At 39.7% G+C, this 22,334-nt stretch overlaps 1 protein-coding gene across 1 annotated transcript in view; it reads left to right on the top strand.

Moving 5' to 3' along the window:
* CSMD1 (CUB and Sushi multiple domains 1) overlaps window positions 1–22,334 on the top strand; it is a 1,675,023-nt gene that overhangs the window by 1,089,321 nt on the left and 563,368 nt on the right. The window contains exon 9 of the mRNA XM_068971399.1: window positions 19,509–19,633. Coding sequence (XP_068827500.1) covers window positions 19,509–19,633 — 125 coding nt within the window. The remainder of the gene's footprint in view (window positions 1–19,508; window positions 19,634–22,334) is intronic.

The following is a 22,334-nucleotide window of genomic DNA, read 5'->3' on the forward strand; positions in this document are numbered from 1 at the left end:
GTATAATATCAAAGATATCACAATTGTTTAATGTCATTACATATGTTATCAGAAAAAAAAATCTTTAAGCAATGGGAAATTGTCAAACTCATGGTATCAGATACAAATTTTAAAAAATTTAATATTTTAGACAACTTGAATTGTATCACAGAAAAAGGAAGATCTTAGTATTATTATAAAAATACCAGACCCTCTAAAGGTGTCTCGCTACTCATTACAGGCATTTTCACATCTTGAAAAGAGATGCACTAGAAATACTGGTGACTCTATCCAACATAAAAATTAATGTTGGGATTATGGTGAGAAAGAACACAGGAAGATAACAATATCCTATTCAGATATTTGTTATGATATCTGATAATATAATATAATATAAATTAAAATTCCATGTCAACCTTACTGGTAGTTAGGGACTGTAGAGATCATGTGGGACTTCCCTGGTGGCTCAGTTAGTAAACAATCTGCCTGCGTTGCAGGAGACTGCCTGCAATTTACTAGTCCCGGATTTGATCCCTAGATCAGGAAGATCCCCTAGAGAAAGGAATGGCAACCCATTTTGGTATTCTTGCCTGGGAAGTTCCATGTGCAGAGATGCCTGGCAAGATACAGTCCGTAGGATCATAAGAGTCAGACACAACTTGGTGACTTAGTGACTAAACCACCGTCACCTCTAGAGATCATTGACATTAGATGTGCACCATCTTTGTTTGTTTATTGACTGCCTCCAGTCATGTGACGGGCTTTCCTGGTGGCTCAGAGGTTAAAGCGTCTGCCTCCAATGCGGGAGACCCGGGTTCAATCTCTGGGTCAGGAAGATCCCCTGGAGAAGGAAGTGATAAACCACTCCAGTATTCTTCCCTGGAGAATCCCATGCATGGAGAAGCCTGGTAGGCTACAGTCCATGGGGCTGCAGAGAGTCGGATACGACTGAGCGACTTCACCTTCAGTCATGTGACTGTAACATCTATGTGTATTCACATACAAACTGGAAGATCAGAGTTATGTGAATACATCTTACACTCATTTATTGAAATGACATATGAATGTGCTTAGCATAAGCTCACTGTAAACGTTCACTTTTTGAACAGAGAAGAGGGGTATTCTTAATTGTTTGAAGTCTTTTCAAGACTGTTTTTAATGAAAGGCAATTCAGTTCTTTCTAAATTCTTATAATCAAAACGAATGACTAACATATAATCCAAACTAATAACCAACATTGTCAAGATGAGTGGATGGAATTCATTTGTAGTTAGCACTGTAATTATGTATAATTTGGAGCTGTTTTTGTTTGAAAAGAGTACACTTTATTAGGTTGGTAAAATATTCCTCATCTGATTTTATTTATACTATTATTCTTGTTTCTTTGGAAATCTTTTGTTTTCCTTAGACAATCTAAATATTCATTCCAGTATTATCTATAAAGAATTCTAAATAATTGAAGCCTAAAATAAAAAGCTTTTCTATTTGAATTTAGATCAACTGGTGAACAATTTTCTGACAGCTTTCTTCACCATCAGTTGCTCTCTTAAAGACAAAGTGTACTTATTAGAACTGAATATTAATGAATTGGATTGATGGAACAGTTCAGATACTGCTCTATGGAGATGGAGCTGGAGTGGGGATGGAGAGCTTATGGATGGGTTCTGGCATTTATTATTAATCCATTTCCTATGCTAGTAGAAGATGTGCCCTGTGCATAGGCAGGTATAAATACCACTATTTTGCAAATACAGCTCTTGAAATTCAGAATGTCAACATAATAAGGTATCTAAAAGTTGACCTAAAGCTCAACATTCAGAAAACGAAGATCATGGCATCCGGTCCCATCACTTCATGGGAAATAGATGGGGAAACAGTGGAAACAGTGTCAGACTTTATTTTTTGGGGGCTTCAGAATCACTGCAGATGGTGACTGCAGCCATGAAATTAAAAGACACTTACTCCTTGGAAGAAAAGTTATGACCAACCTAGATAGCATATTCAAAAGCAGAGACATTACTTTGCCGACTAAGGTCCGTCTAGTCAAGGCTATGGTTTTTCCTGTGGTCATGTATGGATGTGAGAGTTGGACTGTGAAGAAGGCTGAGTGCTGAAGAATTGATGCTTTTGAACTGTAGTGTTGGAGAAGACTCTTAAGGGTCCCTTGGACTGCAAGGATATCCAACCAGTCCATTCTGAAGGTCAACCCTGGGATTTCTTTGGAAGGAATGATGCTGAAGCTGAAACTCCAGTACTTTGGCCACCTCATGCGCAGAGTTGACTCACTGGAAAAGACTCTGATGCTGGGAGGGATTGGGGGCAGGAGGAGAAGAGTACAACCAAGGATGAGATGGCTGGATGGCATCACGGACTCGATGGACGTGAGTCTGAGTGAATTCTGGGAGACAGTGATGGACAGGGAGGCCTGGCATGCTGCGATTCATGGGGTCGCAAAGAGTCGGACACGACTGAGTGACTGAACTGAACTGAACTGAATCACAGTTAGAGCTAAGATTTGAAATGATCTTATTGATCTCAAAGTTTGAAATGAGCAACTCAGCACAAAGGAGACCTTCTTTCATTTGAATCCTGGCAGGGGAGGTGTCACGTACTGATTTGCACGGAGAATCCACATATCTTGACAGCAGACTTGCTACTCACTGCTAGATATTATAGCACCATTATGTATATATGACATAAACATCATCCATTTATATAAATATTATGTGCATCATGTTGTAAGTTCTTTATGTACATTTAGGTTCCTAAGATGCATAGTTAAAATCTTTTATTGTATATAAGTGAAGTTTCTCAGTCGTGTCTGAATTTAGGAACATCCTTGATGTCTCTCCTTTCCTGAGCTCCTCTCATCAATCTTCATGACCAAACCGCATTTAGCAGCAGTCCCAGGTTGATATGAGCTGCAGTACCCATCCTAACCACTCCCCACTTCAGAGTGCCCTCCATGCCCTCGGGTTCTGTCTTCCTGTTTTTTTGCACCCCTGCCACATCCTTCATCAAGGATGGTTTTCCATCCCCCAACACCCGCACCGCCATGACAGTTGTTCTCAGTTGACAAGAGATGCAAGCACGGTAGGGCAGGCTGGTACAGAGCAGCCTCAGAAGCATGTTTATTTTGTTAGATGCTGACTATCCTCATCTTCCCTGTGTGTCCTGATCTCCTCTCCATCTGCACAGCTGACTTCCATTTTACAGGCCACTCCCACATCACTTCATCTTGCTGTTTCAGCTTTTCCCAGTGCTTTTGACACCTATTTATGCTTCTATCATCTTAGACTCATCTTAGAATAATATGTTTATGTTAGATGTCTGTTTCTCTCACATTAGATCTCAAGATCCCAAAGGAAAGAGGAAAGATTATTGATTTCACTTCTTATTACTGTGTCCACCACAGGATAGACACTATTTTCCTGTTGAATTGCATTAAATTGAAACTAACAAGCCTATCCCTAGGGATATACAATCATAGCCTCATTAGTACTCAGCTAAACCAATTAAGTTAACACCCTTGGTCAGAGAATAGATCAATGACATTTTCTTAAAACATGACCTATGCGCAGAATGGAATTTGGGAGTTGAAAAAGTGATAATTATGACTTCAAAACTAAGTATTCCAAAACAAGTATTTATATTATTGATATTTTTGTGTCATCACTCAAGCTAACAATGTTTTAGTATAGTGGATTTACAATGTCTTATTCATTTCTACTGTACAGCAAAGTGATCCAGTTATATATATACACACATTTGTATATACTGTTTTCCATTATAATTTATCATATATACTGAATATAGTTCTCTTTACAGAAGATGTTGCTCATCCATTCTGTGTGTGTGTATATATATATTATATATATATGTATATGGAGAAGGCAATGGCAACCCACTCCAGTACTCTTGCCTGGAAAATCCCATGGACAGAGGAGCCTGGTAAGCTGCAGTCCATGGGGTCGCTAAGAGTTCGGCACTACTGAGCAACTTCACTTCCACTTTTCTCTTTCATGCATTGGAGAAGGAAATGGCAACCCACTCCAGTATTCTTGTCTGGAGAATCCCAGGGATGGGGGAGCCTAGTGGGCTGCCATCTATGGGGTCGCACAGAGTTGGACACGACTGAAGTGACTTACCAGCATATATGTATACGTAATACATGTTGCATAATACATGTTATGCAATTAGGAGGTCCTAGATGATTATACAGTGGAAGTGAGAAATAGATTTAAGGGCCTAGATCTGATAGATAGAGTGCCTGATGAACTATGGAATGAGGTTCATGACGTTGTACAGGAGACAGGGATCAAGACCATCCCCATGGAAAAGAAATGCAAAAAAGTAAAATGGCTGTCTGGGGAGGCATTACAAATAGCTGTGGAAAGAAGAGAAGCAAAAAGCAAAGGAGAAAAGGAAAGATATAAGCATCTGAATGTAGAATTCCAAAGAATAGCAAGAAGAGATAAGAAAGCCTTCTTCAGCGATCAATGCAAAGAAATAGAGGAAAAGAACAGAATGGGAAAGACTAGAGATCTCTTTAAGAAAATTAGAGATACCAAGGGAACATTTCATGCAAAGATGGGCTTGATAAAGGACAGAAATGGTCTGGACCTAACAGAAGCAGAAGATATTAAGAAGAAGTGGCAAGAATACACGGAAGAACTGCACACAAAAAAAAATCTTCACAACCTGGATAATCACGATGGTGTGATGACTAATCTAGAACCAGACATCCTGGAATGTGAAGTCAAGTGGGCCTTAGAAAGCATCACTATGAACAAGGTTAGTGGAAGTGATGGCATTCCAGTTGAGCTATTTCAAATCCTGAAAGATGATGCTGTGAAAGTTCTGCACTCAATATACCAGCAAATTTGGAAAACTCAGCAGTGGCCACAGGACTGGAAAAGGTCAGTTTTCATTCCAATCCCAAAGAAAGGCAATGCCAAAGAATGCTCAAACTACTGCACAATTGCACTCATCTACATGCTAGTAAAGTAATGCTCAAAATTCTCCAAGCGAGGCTTCAGCAATACGTGAACCGTGAACTCCCTGACGTTCAAGCTGGTTTTAGAAAAGGCAGAGGAATCAGAGATCAAATTGCCAACATCCGCTGGATCATGGAAAAAGCAAGAGAGTTCCAGAAAACCATCTACTTCTGCTTTATTGACTATGCCAAAGCCTTTGACTGTGTGGATCACAATCAACTGTGGAAAATTCTGCGAGAGATGGGAATACAAGACCACCTGAGCTGCCTCTTGAGAAATCTGTATGCAGGTCAGGAAGCAACAGTTAGAACTGGACATGGAACAACAGACTGGTTCCAAACAGGAAAAGGAGTACGTCAAGGCTGTATATTGTCACCCTGTTTATTTAACTTCTATGCAGAGTACATTATGAGAAACACTGGTCTGGAGAAAACACAAGCTGGAATCAAGATTGCTGGGAGAAATATCAATAACCTCAGATATGCAGATGACACCACCCTTATGGCAGAAAGTGAAGAGGAACTCAAAAGCCTCTTGATGAAAGTAAAAGAGGAGAGTGAAAAAGTTGGCTTAAAGCTCAACATTCAGACAACAAAGATCATGGCATCCGGTCCCATCACTTCATGGGAAATAGATGGGGAAACAGTGGAAACAGTGTCACACTTTATTTTTTGGAGCTCCAAAATCACTGCAGATGGTGCCTGCAGCCATGAAATTAAAAGACACTTACTCCTTGGAAGAAAAGTTATGACCAACCTAGATAGTATATTCAAAAGCAGAGACATTACTTTGCCGACAAAGGTCCATCTAGTCAAGGCTATGGTTTTTCCAGTAGTTATGTATGGATGTGAGAGTTGGACTGTGAAGAAGGCTGAGTGCTGAAGAATTGATGCTTTTGAACTGTGGTGTTGGAGAAGACTCTTGAGAGTCCCTTGGACTGCAAGGAGATCCAACCAGTCCATTCAGAAGGAGATCAGCCCTGGGATTTCTTTGGAAGGAATGATGCTGAAGTGGAAACTCCAGTACTTTGGCCACCTCATGCGAAGAGTTGACTCATTGGAAAAAAACTGTGATGCTGGGAGGGATTGGGGGCAGGAGGAGAAGGGGATGACAGAGGATGAGATGGCTGGATGGCATCACTGACTCGATGGACGTGAATCTGAGTGATCTCCGGGAGTTGGTGTTGGACAGGGAGGCCTGGCATGCTGCGATTCATGGGGTCGCAAAGAGTCGGACATGACTGAGTGACTGAACTGAGCTGAACTGAGATGGAGTTATATGTCATCAGATGGAAGGAGAAACTGGGCTACATAAAGGAAAACTTACATAATCAGTGAGAAACGGGAAAAAAAAAAATCTTTTCCTAATACCTTGCATTTGATTTCCAGTACCAAAGTCCCCTGGCAGGATTAAAAGTGCTTTTAGAATTTTTTTTAAAAAAATTGAGGAACATAATACTATTCTATTGCCATTTACTGACTGCAGGTACTTTACTTTCTACTGAAATTTCACTAATACTCGGAAACTGAAGTAGTCTAGAAAAAATATTTGCCAGTGACTACTGCCCTTTCAAGGAGCACTGACTATTTTTAAGAACTACTTAAAGGAATACCACAACCAGTATTTTTCTGTTCACTCTATTCGAAACCTTTTTGTCCCTTGGAAAAAGGGCACACTGCAATGTTTCAGATCCCATTCATCTAGCTAAAGCTGTTTCTAATGAAGAATCCACTGAGTAGAATTCATGGAACATTCTCCCTCTGTCTCTCCCAGTCTTCACAGTATCTGTAATAGCAAATTAATTTTTGTTAAAATATCCGTTTAAATAGTTTTCAGGGAGAATTGTTCATTGTTATTGAAGCATGCATCAATTTCTTAATTCCAAAATGTAATAGATAGTTGATTATTTTATTAGCCACATTATTATGCCTGCCAAAAATGAGATTTTAGAGATCGTTTAAATATTAACACTCTTTACAATGATCTTGTTTTACATTTCTTCTCTTTTTTTTCCCATTGAAGGATAATTGCTTTAAAATATTGTGTTGGTTTCTGCCATACATCAGTATGAATCAAGCAAAGGTATACACATGTCCCCTCTGGAAATCCCTTAAAATGACCTTCTTTACTATAGATTGTGTCTCTGTTTCTTGGCTTCCTCATCTGTAAAGAATGAACAGAAATAGAATATGATAATTCCCATGGTCCATCAAAGCTATAAAACTCTATGTCTCTTAGTCATGCCTTTGCCAAAGACTAATATGATTCTACAGAATGTGTGTGGCTCTCTTTGAGTTCTGATGTACTTGACAGTTGCTGACAATTGCTGGTTTAGACATCTTCTATGTTTCTGTATTTATTTTTAAAATTAATTTTTTTATTTTAATTGGAAGCAAATACATAATCTGTTTCTGTATTTATATTCTAGGGTAGCTAGTTCGTTGATGAAAGTAGTGTTAATCTCTCACTGATGTCTGGCTCTTTACAACCCCCTGGACTGTAGCTCACCAGGCTCCTCTGTCCATAGCATTCTCCAGGAAAGAATACTGGAGTGGGTAGCCACTTCTTTCTCCAGGGGGATCTTTCCAACCCAGGTATCAAACCCGGGTCTCCTGCATTGCAGGCAGATTCTTCACCATCTGAGCCACCAGGGAAGCCAGCTAGTAATACAGAGGGTAACTTGTTAAGTGGTTTTGGATTTGACTGTTCTGCCCACTTCACCTGTCAGTTGCATTCTTTTCATACCACCCTCCTAAATATGATCCAGAGCGCTTCCTAATCTTCCTGTTTGTAAAAGTGTGGAGGAGAGAAGGACAGGAGAAAGGCAAGTGAACAGACATGTGGGAAGATTAGGAACCTGAGGATTCATCAGTTTTTAGCTTACTGATGCCATCTACAGTTTTTTGCATGTGTTTTTAAATTAATTTCTCAGCTCTCTTTATAGAGCAGACTTCTGTTAAGCTTTCAATAAGAACTAGAACCAATGCTGCCCTTTGTGGGAGGCAGAGAGGGTGCCCACCTGCTGGGGGGCCCTCCCCTCTCCTTGACTTTTGAGGGATTTTAGGGACCAAGGTGTTGCTCTGCCGCTTCTTGCTCTGATGAAGTGGAGCTGCCTCTGGGTGGGCAAGACAGCTCACCATCTGGTCCCATCACATAGTCTGGTGTAGGGACATTACATCAAACATTGCTTAGAGCAAATCTGGATAGCAGGCAAGAGACAAGGAGCGGGAGGTCCTTGGGCCTGGAGCAAGGACAGCCTCGAGAAGAGAGGCAGGGCACATGTGAGGAGAGCTGGAGTCGGGGCCCTGATTGATAGAGCCGAGCACTGAGGCAGCTCCACACCTGTGTTCCTCTGCTCATAATCACTCCTCCCACAGGAAGTGGGGAGAGGAAGCTCAGATCACTAGCACGGGCCACAGGTTGGGAGGTGCAGGACCCATCCCTGTCATCCTTGTACTTATTAATTCATGAGTTTTCTTCCTTTCCAAAATGTGCTGAGCCCTCAGAATCATGACATGCTCCAGAGATACTAGGACAAACCAAAACACTGAGCAGGAAAGGCATTCTTCTTTTGAAGAGGCTCCAGGGAGGTGACTTCAGAGCTACACTCAGAGGATAATGAGGAGTGGGTCAAAGCCTGTGAAGTAGTGGGATGGGACCAGCCCAGGCAGAAGGAGACCCAAGCAAACACTCCAAGGTGGGACAAACCTCCCACCTCTCTTCCCCAGAGGTGAAAGTAATCATGAGGCGCCGAGTCCATATGAAAAGAAGGTGAAGCAAACACACTGGCCAGCAAAGCCACATCAGCACAGAAGAGACGGTGTACGGGGCAGCCAGGGAACACTCATTTGTGCAGGTGCTGTTCATGGTGTGACTCTGAACATCTACACGGCCTGCTGTGGTTTCAGCATCACCTGCCCCAAGATACCTTTTCTGCTTTCCCTAGGATCTCTGATCCACCCTTTTCTCAGCTTGGCTTGGTCCTGCAGCCATGAAATTAAAAGACTCTTTCTCATTAAAAGAAAAGCTATGATAAACCTAGACAGTGTATTAAAAAGCAGAGATGTCACTTTGCCAACAAAGGTCCATCTAGTCAAAGCTATGGTTTTTCCAGTAGTCATATACAGATGTGAGAGTTGGACCATAAAGAAAGCTGAATGCTGAAAAATTGATGCTTTTGAATTGTGGTGCTAGAGAAGACTCTTGAGAGTCTTCCTAAAGTCAATCCTAAAGGAAATCAGTCCTGAATATTCATTGGAAGGACTGATGCTGAAGCTGAAGCTCCAATACTTTGCAAAGAGCCAACTCATTGGAAAAGACCCTGATGCTGGGAAAAATTGAGGGCAGGAGGAGATGGGGATGACCAAGGATGAGATGGTAGGATAGCATCACCAATTCAATGGACATGAATTTGAGCAAACTCCAGGAGATAATGGAAGACAGGGAAACCTGGTATGCTACAATCCATGGGGTTGCAAAGAGTCAGACACAACTGAGTGACTGAACAATGAAAGCCACCTATGTGAAATGGGTGGGTGTGAATCTTAAGAATTTCATGTTTCTACTTGGTCAGATGAAAAAATCTTCTTGTTTACTGAATAATGGACCCCCATGAACTTAGGACATACTCAGAAGATGCAAATTAAATTTTCTCATGGGAAGATTCACAGGAAATATTCATGGGAAGACTCTTCTAAATGCTGTACACACACATCTGAGATCTCTCAGAGTCTGCAGGTCCCTGTCATTTGAAGCCCTGTTCACAGCATTATTGTTGCTTGTATTCAGATCTCTGTCAGGGGCCTTTGTTGTGCTTTTATTAACATATAGTATCTAAAAATCCTATGAAATATTAGGTTCTTTTCTTTCCTTAGGCTAGAGAGTTCCATCTACTCTCTAATGCGTTTTTAGTGACACTAAATTGCCTTAAGGCTTGAAGAGATGAGTGTAAAACTTGTCACTATAAGAAGAAAAATGACCCAGAAATGACACATAATGTGTGACAATCAAAAGGCTAATAAAAGGATTGTGATATTCACAGCAGCCACACATGCATCTCTCAATGATGCCATTGTCTGCAAGGCTGTGCACACCTCTGATGATGCCTTAGGAGGGAGGGGCTGGTTTCCACAGACCGTCTTGCAGCCTGAAGTCAGTCTGGATGTATTAGGGCCAGGTCTTGCCATCAGTGGAGCATATACAGTTGAGCATCAGAGTTCCTTTCCCCAGGGCAGTATGGGCAATTTATCAAAGAATCAGTAGGCTATCCAAAACAGCTTCTTATGAAATAGAGGCACGTGATTGCAGACACAGGCTAGCAAGGTGGCTCCTGAGGTGGGTTTCACTCGCCACCCTTGGAATTTACGCCTGGAGTCTTGCACTGTGGTGGCTGGTTGCACGTTTAGTGCGAGGTGCAAGGCGCCTGAATTCTTGTCTTTGTCTCCTGTTTGTCCTGTGTAGTCATCTACAAGTATCTATCTCAGGGATACTGTAAGTACAACAAGCTCTACTGGAGGTGGTGAGGGATTTCAAGGTGAATGAAATGTAAGGCATTCTCTTGGGGAGCCTTCTCCTAGGAGCTGCCTCTCTGTGGGGCTTCTTTTCCCAGCTGTCCCCAGCTTCGGGTTATTTCTCCAATGAAATATTGTGTGGAGCAATGAAAGAGCAAAGCTTACCTCAAAGAGAGGGAAGGAGGAGGGGAGGAACAGGAGAGCACCCAGAATCCTGGAGTCTACAGGGGAAAACCTCTGGAGCAGGAAGGAATGGGCACCTTTTTCGAGCAGCAGTCTTCAGGACAAACCCGGCTACTTGCTGTTCCCTGAACAAATCACCAACTCTGAAACCAACAGGGCTTTCTATGGTGGGTTTCACTCTAGTATGCAGGTACTCAATTAGAGGAAAGTGAGGAGATCAAACCAGTCAATCCTAAAGGAAATCAACCCTGAATATTCATGGGAAGGACTGATGCTGAAGCTGAAGCTCCAAAATGTTGGCTACCTGACGCAAAGAACTGACTCATTGGGAAAGACCCTAATGCTAGGAAAGATTGAGGGCAGGAGGAGAAGGGGGCAATAGAGGATAAGATGGTTGGATGCCATCACTGGCTTAATGGACATGAATTTGAGCAAACTCCAGGAGATAGTGAAGGACAGGGTAGCCTGGAGTGCTGGAGTTCATGGGGTCACAAGAGTCAGACATGACTTAGCAACTGAACAACAACAACAACAAATTAATTATATGAATCTTTTAATATGCAACACAATTTTCAATTTCTGGCCACCTTTTCACCAAAGGTAAAATCATTTTTCCCCATATTAATTTATATTTATTTACCTCATTGTCCAATAGTTGTTTGATGAAGTATCTCTTCCCCCATTAGCTCAACAATGCATTCTTATGACTAGCAGGGCACCTCATCCTAAAAGCCAGACCATAACCAGTTGTGAACCAATGCAGGTAAAAAATGTTATTTTCTCTCTTCTTCTCTTCTATTTAAAATACAAAATCATTCTGCTTCAACTATTTAACTTAAAAGATGCCATTTGGATATTTGTTATCAATCACTGTTTATCTTGAGATTACACAAAATCAGTTTTATAAATTATTTTTGCTAATTTCCAACTATACACAATTGTCAAAATTGTTTGACAAAATTAATCTAAGGAGTTCTGAATTCATTTGCCAGTGGGAAGGTACTAATAAGTTTTTCTGTTATTTTCTTCTGAGTACTTTCCAGAAAACCAAATTAGTTTTTCTAATGTTATATGTATGCCTTCAAACATAGTAATCATAAAATCTAAGCATAAATAAAAGCTTAGTTTATTATGTATTTGAAGTTGAAAGTGTGCATGGATTTTAAATCAGACTAATTTATGCACTAAATAAAACCAAAACAAGAGGTTGAAATAATAAATTAGAAGTTGGGTCATCATCAGTTTCCAGCATCTCCTTATTCATCACAATGCAGAATTTAACCATCGGTGGCTCTGTTTTCCATTGCACAGTCAAGAACAGAGGTTGCTTATTAGTGATTTTCATTGTTTGAAAGTAGAAAAGCCTCACTATTTTATCAGTTGTTATTTTCAATCATTTCTCAAAAGGTTTCAGGCCAGAAATTAAGGAATGGATTCTGTACATACTTTGAACAGATTTTCCCAGAACATAGATAGAGATTTCTGGACTAGATGTTCTGTGGTACCCTATGGTGATTATGGAATGTTGGAAAGAATCCTCACCTCTGGGAGAAGAGCTTCTTTAATTTTTGTCTGACAAAAGTCAGAGGAGGGTATGAACTCTGTTAGGTGTGAGAGAGTTCTGTCTCAGTAAGTGAGAACAAAGGGGCAATCTAATAGTAGGATCTTAAAACATTTTAAAAGTTAACTTGTAATAAAATCAGAAGTGGTACAATTATTGTAATATAGAAACAAAAGTGTACTTGTGATTCTATAAGCACTCTAAAAATAGCATTATGCTGATTTTTCCTGATACACAGATTCAGATACTTATAAAGCTAAGAGTTACCTGGGGTAACAATTTTGTAGAAAATCTTTTTCTTCTCTGTATTGCTACATATTTTGCTCATTTTGTAGAAACACTGTATTCTTTAAAATGCATATGGAATAATATAGTCTAATCATATTTCTATTAATGGATACTCTCATGACTTCCGAAAAGCAACTCTGGCCCTATTTTCTCCTACTATGGAAAATAAATCCAAAATACATAACATATTGCCAGAAGTGAGATTTACCAGTCAACATTAACAGGATTCACTAAGAATGCCTTAAGTTGATCAGATGTATGAGAAGCATGTATGAAAAAGATAGATACTTTGTTGGGGTGGAGTGCATCCATTAGAACTATGAATGACAGGCTTTGGAACTGAAGTAGACGGATGCTAGGGGAGAACAATAATATCATTTTCCTTCCTTTATGTTTGATTATACCCAAAATATTGTGTGAGACACTAGCACCCTAGTTTGAGAGGATCAAAAAAATATCGACACACTATATATATATATATATATATATATATATATATTTTTATATACTGTATTGGTTTTGGCATACATTGACATGAATTCGCCAGGGTGTACATGAGCTCCCAAACATGAACCCCCGCTCCCACCTCCCACCCCACATCATCCCTCTGGATCATCCCCGTGCACCAGCCCCAAGCATCCTGCATCCTGCTTCGAACATAGACTGGCGATTCGTTTCTTACATGATAGTGTACATGTTTCAATGCCATTCTCCCAAATCACCCCACCCTCTCCCTCTCCCTCAGAGTCCAAAAGTCCGCTCTACACATCTGTGTCTCTTTTGCTGTCTTGCATACAGGGTCATCATTACCATCTTTCTAAATTCCATATATATGTGTTAGTATACTGTATTGTTGTTTTTCTTTCTGGCTTACTTCACTCTGTATAATCGGCTCCAGTTTCATCCATCTCATTAGAACTGATTCAAATGTATTCTTTATAATAGCTGAGTAATACTCTATTGTGTATATGTACCACAGCTTTCTTATCCATTTATCTGTTGATGGACATCTAGGTTGTTTCCATGTCCTGCCTATTACAAACAGTGCTGCGATGAACATTGGGGTACATGCGTCACTTTCTATTCTGGTTTCCTTGGTGTGTATGCCCAGCAGTGGGATTGCTGGGTCATAAGGCAGTTCTATTTGCAATTTCTTAAGGAATCTCCACACTGTTCTCCATAGTGGCTGTACTAGTTTGCATTCCCACCAACAGTGTAAGAGGGTTCCCTTTTCTCCACACCCTCTCCAGCATTTATTGCTTGCAGACTTTTGGATCGCAGCCATTCTGACTGGTGTGAAGTGGTACCTCATTGTGGTCTTGATTTGCATTTCTCTAATAATGAGTGATGTTGAGCATCTTCTCATGTGTTTGTTAGCCATCCGAATGTCTTCTTTGGAGAAATGTCTATTTAGTTCTTTGGCCCATTTTTTGATTGGGTAGTTTATTTTTCTGGAATTGAGCTGCATAAATTGCTTGTATATTTCTGAGATTAGCCGTTTCTCAGTTGCTTCATTTGCTATTATTTTCTCCCATTCAGAAGGCTGTCTTTTCACCTTGCTTATATTTTCCTTTGTTGTGCAGAAGCTTTTAATTTTAATTGTTTATTTTTGCTTTTATTTCCAGTATTCTGAGAGGTGGATCATAGAGGATCCTGCTGTGATTTATGTCGGAGAGTGTTTTGCCTATGTTCTCCTCTAGGAGTTTTATAGTTTCTGGTCTTACATTTAGATCTTTAATCCATTTTGAGTTTATTTTTGTGAATGGTGTTAGAAAGTGTTCTAGTTTTATTCTTTTACAAGTGGTTGACCAGTTTTCCCAGCACCACTTGTTAAAGAGATTGTCTTTACTCCATTGTATATTCTTGCCTCCTTTGTCAAAGGTAAGGTGTCCATAGGTGTGTGGATTTATCTCTGGGCTTTCTATTTTGTTCTTTGATCTATATTTCTGTCTTTGTGCTAGTACCATACTATCTTGGTGACTGTGGCTTTGTAGTAGAGCCTGAAGTCAGGCAAGTTGATTCCTCCAGTTCCATTCTTCTTTCTCAAGATTGCTTTGGCTATTTGAGTTTATTTGTATTTCCATACAAATCTTGAAATTATTTGTTCTATTATGTGAAAAATACCATTGGTAGCTTGATAGGGATTGCATTGAATCTGTAGATTGCTTTGGGCAGTATACTCATGTTCACTACATTGATTCTTCCGATCCATGAACATGATATATTTCTCCATCTATTAGTGTCCTCTTTGATTTATTTCATCAGTGTTTTATAGTTTTCTATGTATAGGTCTTTAGTTTCTTTAGGTCGATATATTCCTAAGCATTTTATTCTTTTCATTGCAATGGTGAATGGAATTGTTTCCTTAATTTCTTTTTCTACTTTCTCATTATTAGTGTATAGGAATGCAAGGGATTTCTGTGTGTTGATTTTATGTCCTGTAACTTTACTATATTCATTGATTAGCTCTAGTAATTTTCTGGTTTTCTATGTAGAGGGTCATGTCATCTGCAAACAGTGAGAGTTTTACTTCTTCTTTTCCAATTTAGATTCAGGAATAGAAGGAACATACCTCAACATAATAAAAGCTATATATGACAAACCCACAGCAAACATTATCCTCAATGGTGAAAAATTGAAAGCATTTCCCCTAAAGTCAGGAACAAGACAGGGTGCCCACTTTCACTGCTGCTATTCAACATAATTCTGGAAGTTTGGGCCACAGCAATCAGAGCAGAAAAAGAAATAAAAGGAATCCAAATTTGACACACTCTTAAATCCCAGAGCTCCCTAACCTATTATTAATCATGCCGCTTGGTTTATTTTGCTCACAGTACTTATGACACTTTCATTTTCTTCTTATTTTATTTTTATTTTTGCCCTCCTTTAACTAGATTGCTATCCCCATGAGACTTTGTCAATCACAATTTCTGTATCCTTGATACCTGGAGTAGTGTGTGGCACATAGATTCAATAAAAATGTATTGAAAGAATGATGAGAAGTATGAGAACTGAAATTTAGGTAAATAAGGAAGACTAAAGACTGGGACCTAGCATAAAGAACAGAGAGATAGAATAGCTGTTTTCAAACCAAATATTTAGATTTTTTTCCTTTCATTCAGTCTGTTCTCAGAAATCTAAACAATGACCAAAGGCCAATGAAATTATGAAGGGATGTGTCTAAAAAGTATAGCTATTTAAAATAACTGCTATAACCAGACACTGAAAATTAGAATTATGTCTCCGTTTTGTTTTTTAAGAGACAATACATATTATGTCCTTAGTATGCAGATTTTCTCAAAATTACCTCAGAATTCTAGTTGCCCTGGATACTTTGTGCAAAAGGGTTTCTTAATCAGATAAATTTGGAAAATTCTACATATTTTAAATTTTCTTAAATAGGCAAAGCACATTTTGCATATTAAATTTTAGTAAGCTGAGAGTCCTCTTTGGACAAGAAAGATTCTGAATTGTGTTTAATCCAGAACTTTTCACATTGATTTGACCCAGATTTGATTTTTAAAGACATCTGTGATAATCCCAGGATGTCACATTAAAGTGTGAGAGATGCTGTTCAGTTCACTTCAGTTCACTTCAGTTCAGTTCAGTCACTCAGTCATGTCCGACTCTTTGTGCCGCAAGAATCGCAGCATGCCAGGCCTCCCTGTCCATCACCATCTCCCGGAGTTCACTCAGACTCACGTCCATAGAGTGCGTGATACCATCCAGCCATCTCATCGTCGGTCGTCCCCTTCTCCTCCTGCCCCCAATACCTCCCAGCATCAGAGTCTTTTCCAATGAGTCAACACTTCGCATGAGGTGGCCAAAGTACATGAGTTTCAGCTTTAGCATCATTCCTTCCAAAGAAATCCCAGGGCTGATCTCCTTCTGAATGGACTGGTTGGATCTCCTTGCAGTCCAAGGAATGCTCAAGAGTCTTCTCCAATACCACAGTTCAAAAGCATCAATTCTTCAGCGCTCAGCCTTCTTCACAGTCCAACTCTCACATCCATACATGACCACAGGAAAAACCATAGATGGACCTTAGTCAGCAAAGTAATGTCTCTGCTTTTGAATATGCTATCTAGGTTGCTCATAATTTTTCTTCCAAGGAGTAAGCATCTTTCAATTGCATGGCTGCAGTCACCATCTGCAGTGATTTTGGAGCCCCCAAAAATAAAGTCTGACACTGTTTCCACTGTTTCCCCATCTATTTCCCATGAAGTGATGGGACCGGATGCCATGATCTTCGTTTTCTGAATGTTGAGCTTTAGGCCAACTTTTTCGCTCTCCTCTTTCACTTTCATCAAGAGGCTTTTTAGCCCCTCTTCACTTTCTGCCATAAGGGTGGTGTCATCTGCATATCTGAGGTTATTGATATTTCTCCTGGCAATCTTGATTCCAGCTTGTGTTTCTTCCAGTCCAGCATTTCTCATGATGTACTCTGCATAGAAGTTAAATAAACAGGGTCACAGTATACAGCCTTGATGGACTCCTTTTCTTATTTGGAACCTGTCTGTTGTTCCATGTCCAATTCTAACTGTTGCTTCCTGACCTGCATACAGATTTCTCAAGAGGCAGCTCAGGTGGTCTGGTATTCCCATCTCTCTCAGAATTTTCCACAGTTGATTGTGATCCACACAGTCAAAGGCTTTGGCATAGTCAATAAAGCAGAAGTAGATGTTTTTCTGGAACTCTCTTGCTTTTTCCATGATCCAGCGGATGTTGGCAATTTGATCTCTGATTCCTCTGCCTTTTCTAAAACCTTCTTGAACGTGAGGGAGTTCACGGTTCACGTATTGCTGAAGCCTGGCTTGGAGAATTTTGAGCATTACTTTACTATCATGTGAGATGAATGCAATTGTGTGGTAGTTTGAGCATTCTTTGGCATTGCCTTTCTTTGGAATTGGAATGAAAACTGACCTTTTCCAATCCTGTGGCCACTACTGAGTTTTCCAAATATGCTGGCATATTGAGTACAGCACTTTCACAGCATCATCTTTCAGGATTTGAAACAGCTCAACTGGAATTCCATCACCTCCACTAGCTTTGTTCGTAGTGATGCTTTCTAAGGCCCACTTGACTTCACATTCCAAGATGTCTGGTTCTAGATTAGTAATCACATCAGCATGACTATCTGGGTCGTGAAGATCTTTTTTGTACAGTTCTTCCGTGTATTCTTGCCACCTCTTCTTAATATCTTCTGCTTCTGTTAGGTCCATACCATTTCTGTCCTTTATCAAGCCCATCTTTGCATGAAATGTTCCCTTAGTATCCCTAATTTTCTTGAAGAGATCTCTATTCTTTCCCATTCTGTTGTTTTCCTCTATTTCTTTGCATTGATTGCTGAAGAAGGCTTTCTTATCTCTTCTTGCTATTCTTTGGACCTCTACATTTAGATGCCTATATCTTTCCTTTTCTCCTTTGCTTTTCGCCTCTGGATTAATGTCCACTGCGATGTTGCAGACCAGAATTTTTTCCATAAGCAAGAAAAGACAGCATTTATTTATTTTTTTCATTATCTTTTACCTATAATAACTTTACATATTACACTGACAACTATTCATATTCTCTAAAAGACTGTCTTTCATTCCCATTTTTGTGAGCCTCAACCTTGGAGCTTGTCAAATGGAGGGCACAGGCAGAATTTCCTCTTGTAACAACAAGCTTGTACCATTATAAAGCAACACTGCACTCAATTCAGTGTCAGACAGCAGGCTTAGAAGACGGGATCAGGGATCGGGTGTGCTCAGACCCGAGGTATGCCTCTCACATTTCCTCATGCAACTGCTGAGTTGTGATGCTGAGATCACATTCCGTTACTGCTCCCAGCCTTATGTCTTCGTGTTTCCTGAGGCAGCTCTGGAGCCAAAACAGTTTTCCATCTGACTCTAGGCTGGATAGGTCACTTTTTTCTAAAGCAAAGTATCTTTTCCTGTAACATGCATTTTTGAAATATAATAGCACCAGCCTTCTTCTGAATATAATTAACATATCACAGTGTAACAGATTCTTTGCATGCATGTGTGCTCATTCACTTCAGCTGTGTCCATTTCTGTGTGACCGCACGGACTGTAGCCCACCAGACTACTCTGTCCTTGGAATTCTCCAGGCAAGAATGCTGGAGTGGGTTGTCATGCCCTCCCCCAGGGGATCTTCCCAACCCAGAGATCGAACCTGCGTCTCCTGAGGCCCCTGTGTTGCAGACAGATTCTTTACCACTGAGCCACCAGGAAAGCCCCAACAAGTTCTTTACTGAGACATTTTTTCCCTTGTTTTTCATTGGAAGCAAGTTTTATATGATGATAAGAACACTTAACTTGAAAAGTATCTTTAAAAAAATCTTAAGTGTACATTGCTATTGACTAAGCTACAGTGATGTTTTGCAGATCTCTAGAAATTATTTACCTTACTTAATTTAAACTTTTTGCCTTTGAATTAATAACTTCCCATTTTCCCTAGACCCCACTAGCCTCTGGTCACCACCCTTCCAATTTTCTAATTTATAAATTTGACTATATTTGACACATCATATAAATGGAATCCTAGAGTCCTTGTCTTTTTGTATACTGAGACTTTTCTTAACCTGGGCTTTTTCTTTTCTTTTCTTTTCTTTTCTTTTTTTTTTTTTGGTAGGATGTTTATCCACATGGAAGGACATCCAGCTTTGTTTTGATTCCAGGGTTTACTTCTTTCAGATGCATTTCTTACTTAAGCTGCAAAACCTGGTCCTGCCATGTCTGTTATTGCTTAATTTTAGAGAAGATGCCTTAAGGATCATATATTTATTTAAGATAAGTTGGCAAGATGGGAATCTGAACCCAAGTCTTGTGCTGCATTAAAGGGTTTATCTGTGAATAATTACTAATGGGTCATTTAATGTTTTTATATTGTTTTGATGGCATTACATGGTAGCAGCACTGTGATGATTTCTTTTAAAGACATCTTCCATGAGTAATCCAGGTTGTTTTTGGTTTTGTAATTGCTCAGGGTTGGTGCAAATGTACAGTTCTCCTGCGAGGACAATTACGTGCTCCAGGGATCCAAGAGCATAACGTGTCAGAGAGTCACAGAGACCCTGGCTGCATGGAGCGACCACCGGCCGATTTGCAGAGGTGAGTCGGGGTGGTCATATTTGCTCAGATTCTCTTTTCTTATAGCTGAATACACAAGGAGGTCCAAGTGCAAAGTCCAGTGTATAGACAGCAAAACTTGGCGATGATTTATGGTTTTGTGGTGATGTCGGTTAACAAGAAATAATTTTTTTGAAATTTTTTAGGAGACAAACATTTCTAAGGATATTTGTGTTTTTTAAATGTCAGGAAATACACGAGCAAACCTAATCATTCCAATGCATTCTATATAACTTGGTATCCATCTATCTATACACACAGCTTGCATATGTACAAAAATATGTTATATAACCAGATGCTTTGGAAAACAGAATGCAAGTCCCTGTAAATCTAAAAATGCTCACTTTGCAATAGCAGTGACATTATTTTTTTTTTTAATTTTGATAGTATCAGTGATAAAGGGAGTTTGTTAGCATGATCTGAAGCCCTCATTTTATTATTAAACTAATCTTGGATATAGAACAAAATGTTGCATTATCATTATCTTCTTCAGTGAGGTCAAATATTTGTTGCATCTATGAAATATGTGAAAAATCCTACCAGAATTATAGAAGCCATAGTGAAACCAGCAGAAAATTGTTTTGGATATTTTACTCAGGAAAAATTAATAAAATTAAAAGAAAAGCTAGCTGCTTTGTTTTGTTTTGTTTGCATTGTGTGCAGCAAATAATTTATGCAAGGGGGTAGTTTTAAAGGAAGAGGAAAAAAGTACTAAGCTGAATAAGGAATAAAAGGGGAAGTTTCATATATAACAATATCTTTTCCCTCCTTATAGTCTTTTTCAGATGAATGGATTTATAATTTTTTATTTAAAATGTTTTGGTTGTAAAAACGTATGTATAATGCAAAATGAACCATGTCAGTTACATCCTGTGAAATGAGGTAGTTGTGAAATACATGGCTAGTTTCATCAAAGCTAAAATACTAGATTGCCTGGTTTGCTATACCTTTTCACATGTAGAGAACACACCTTTGTAGTATCTGTGCACCCCGAGGGCAGAGTGGGTGTGTGGGCTGCCTGCAGGTGACTCTTCCCTGTGAAATGCTTCCCTTCCTGGAGGAGCACCCGCTCTCGTCAGGAGGAGTGTGGCTGTGCCCTCCCCTGTGTCACTAGACTATCTGTACACTAATATTTACTGATGTGATGTCATTAGGCTTTCAAAGGAGCTCTAGCAAAATCCGTGTTCCCACCACACAGCGGTAATGCTCATTCTCCCAGTGACAAATGAGGACCAAGCCTCAGGTATTAGCTTTCCCCCTAAGGAGGAACAATGTGCTTTCATTTTTTAATGTTTTTCTTGCATTTCTAGATCAGGAACATACAGCATTATTTTAAAAGCCCATACTGGGATGACCCAGAGGGACAATATGGGGAGGGTGGTGGGAGCGGGGTTCAGGGTTGGGAACTCATGTACACCTGTGGTGGATTCATGTCAATGTATGGCAAAACCCATTCAGTATTGTAAAGTAAAAAATTAAAAATATAAAATAAAAGCCCATACTAGACAAAACTAGTAAATGTACACCTGTTTCAAATTGATATTAAAAGTAACATAAAGGGAATATCGACTGGGATATTATTTGATTCTTACCTTATTTATTAATTCAGAAGTTTTCCTTGTACCCACTTTGGGCCAAACCTCATCTAGACTCAAAACACTTTCACTGCATGTTGGCCCCTAACTGTGCCCTGACTTGTTACCAAACACTCAGAGGCGCTTGTCTCAGCCGACAGCTGCTACAGCCAGGATAAGGGAGGACAGTTCTTCCACCCCCCGAACCACCAGCTGTTCACTCCCAGAGGCCCCCAGAGGAGAAGTCATCTGATTTCCTGTTCCTATAGATTCTCACTTCTACTTTATCACATTTGAGAAGAGATGTTCCTCCAGGGGGTGTTTGTCTGTTGTGTAATTCTTGGTCTGGTTCCCGTGGACAGCTTCTCCCTCTCTCCAGCATCCACTTCTCTCCTCCACACCCAGATTTACTCATCTCATCCCCTCCACCCCCGACTCCCAGTTGATGACTCAGCTGTTTGCTTCAATTAGATGTACTTTCTTTTTCATGGACTAATCTTTTAGTTTATTTCCACTTATTACTTGTAACTCTCTGAAATAATGAGCTATAGCAGCTGGAAATAATTCTTAAGATAGCATTTTCTTATAGGCTGTGTATTTTAAATCTATATACTGGAGCAGACTGTGTCTGGGGAACAATAAAAAATATCTTTAAAAACACAGTTTTAAAGAAACCTGTATTTTAGAGCATTTAGAGTAGTAAGACATTAAATAAACCTTAAATCAAAAGTCCTAAAATCTCCTAAACAGAAGAATTTAACATACACTGTTTAGGGTAAGGTGATAACAATTAGGTGACTTAAAAAAAAAAAAAAAAACATCTCAAGAGAAACTTAAAACAAATGGAGGTGAATTTTTCTTTCATATAGAATTAAGATATAGACAGTATAGGACAAGGATGGGCAGGTCTGTTTCAGAGATGGAAATTTCCTCAAGTCTCACTCTGTCCTCCCTATGGTAAGACCTCCATCCTCATGGTCCAAGTTGGCATCCAAACTCCAAGCGACAGGATGGAGGAGTTTAGGAGAGAGTCTGCAAATACCATCACATGGATTCCTTCTCAGTCCAACTGGCCAAAATCCAGCCAGATATTCTCACCTTGTTGTGAG

The sequence above is a fragment of the Capricornis sumatraensis genome, chromosome 4 (genome assembly GCF_032405125.1).
Source record: "Capricornis sumatraensis isolate serow.1 chromosome 4, serow.2, whole genome shotgun sequence".
NCBI classification, from domain to species: domain Eukaryota; kingdom Metazoa; phylum Chordata; class Mammalia; order Artiodactyla; family Bovidae; genus Capricornis; species Capricornis sumatraensis.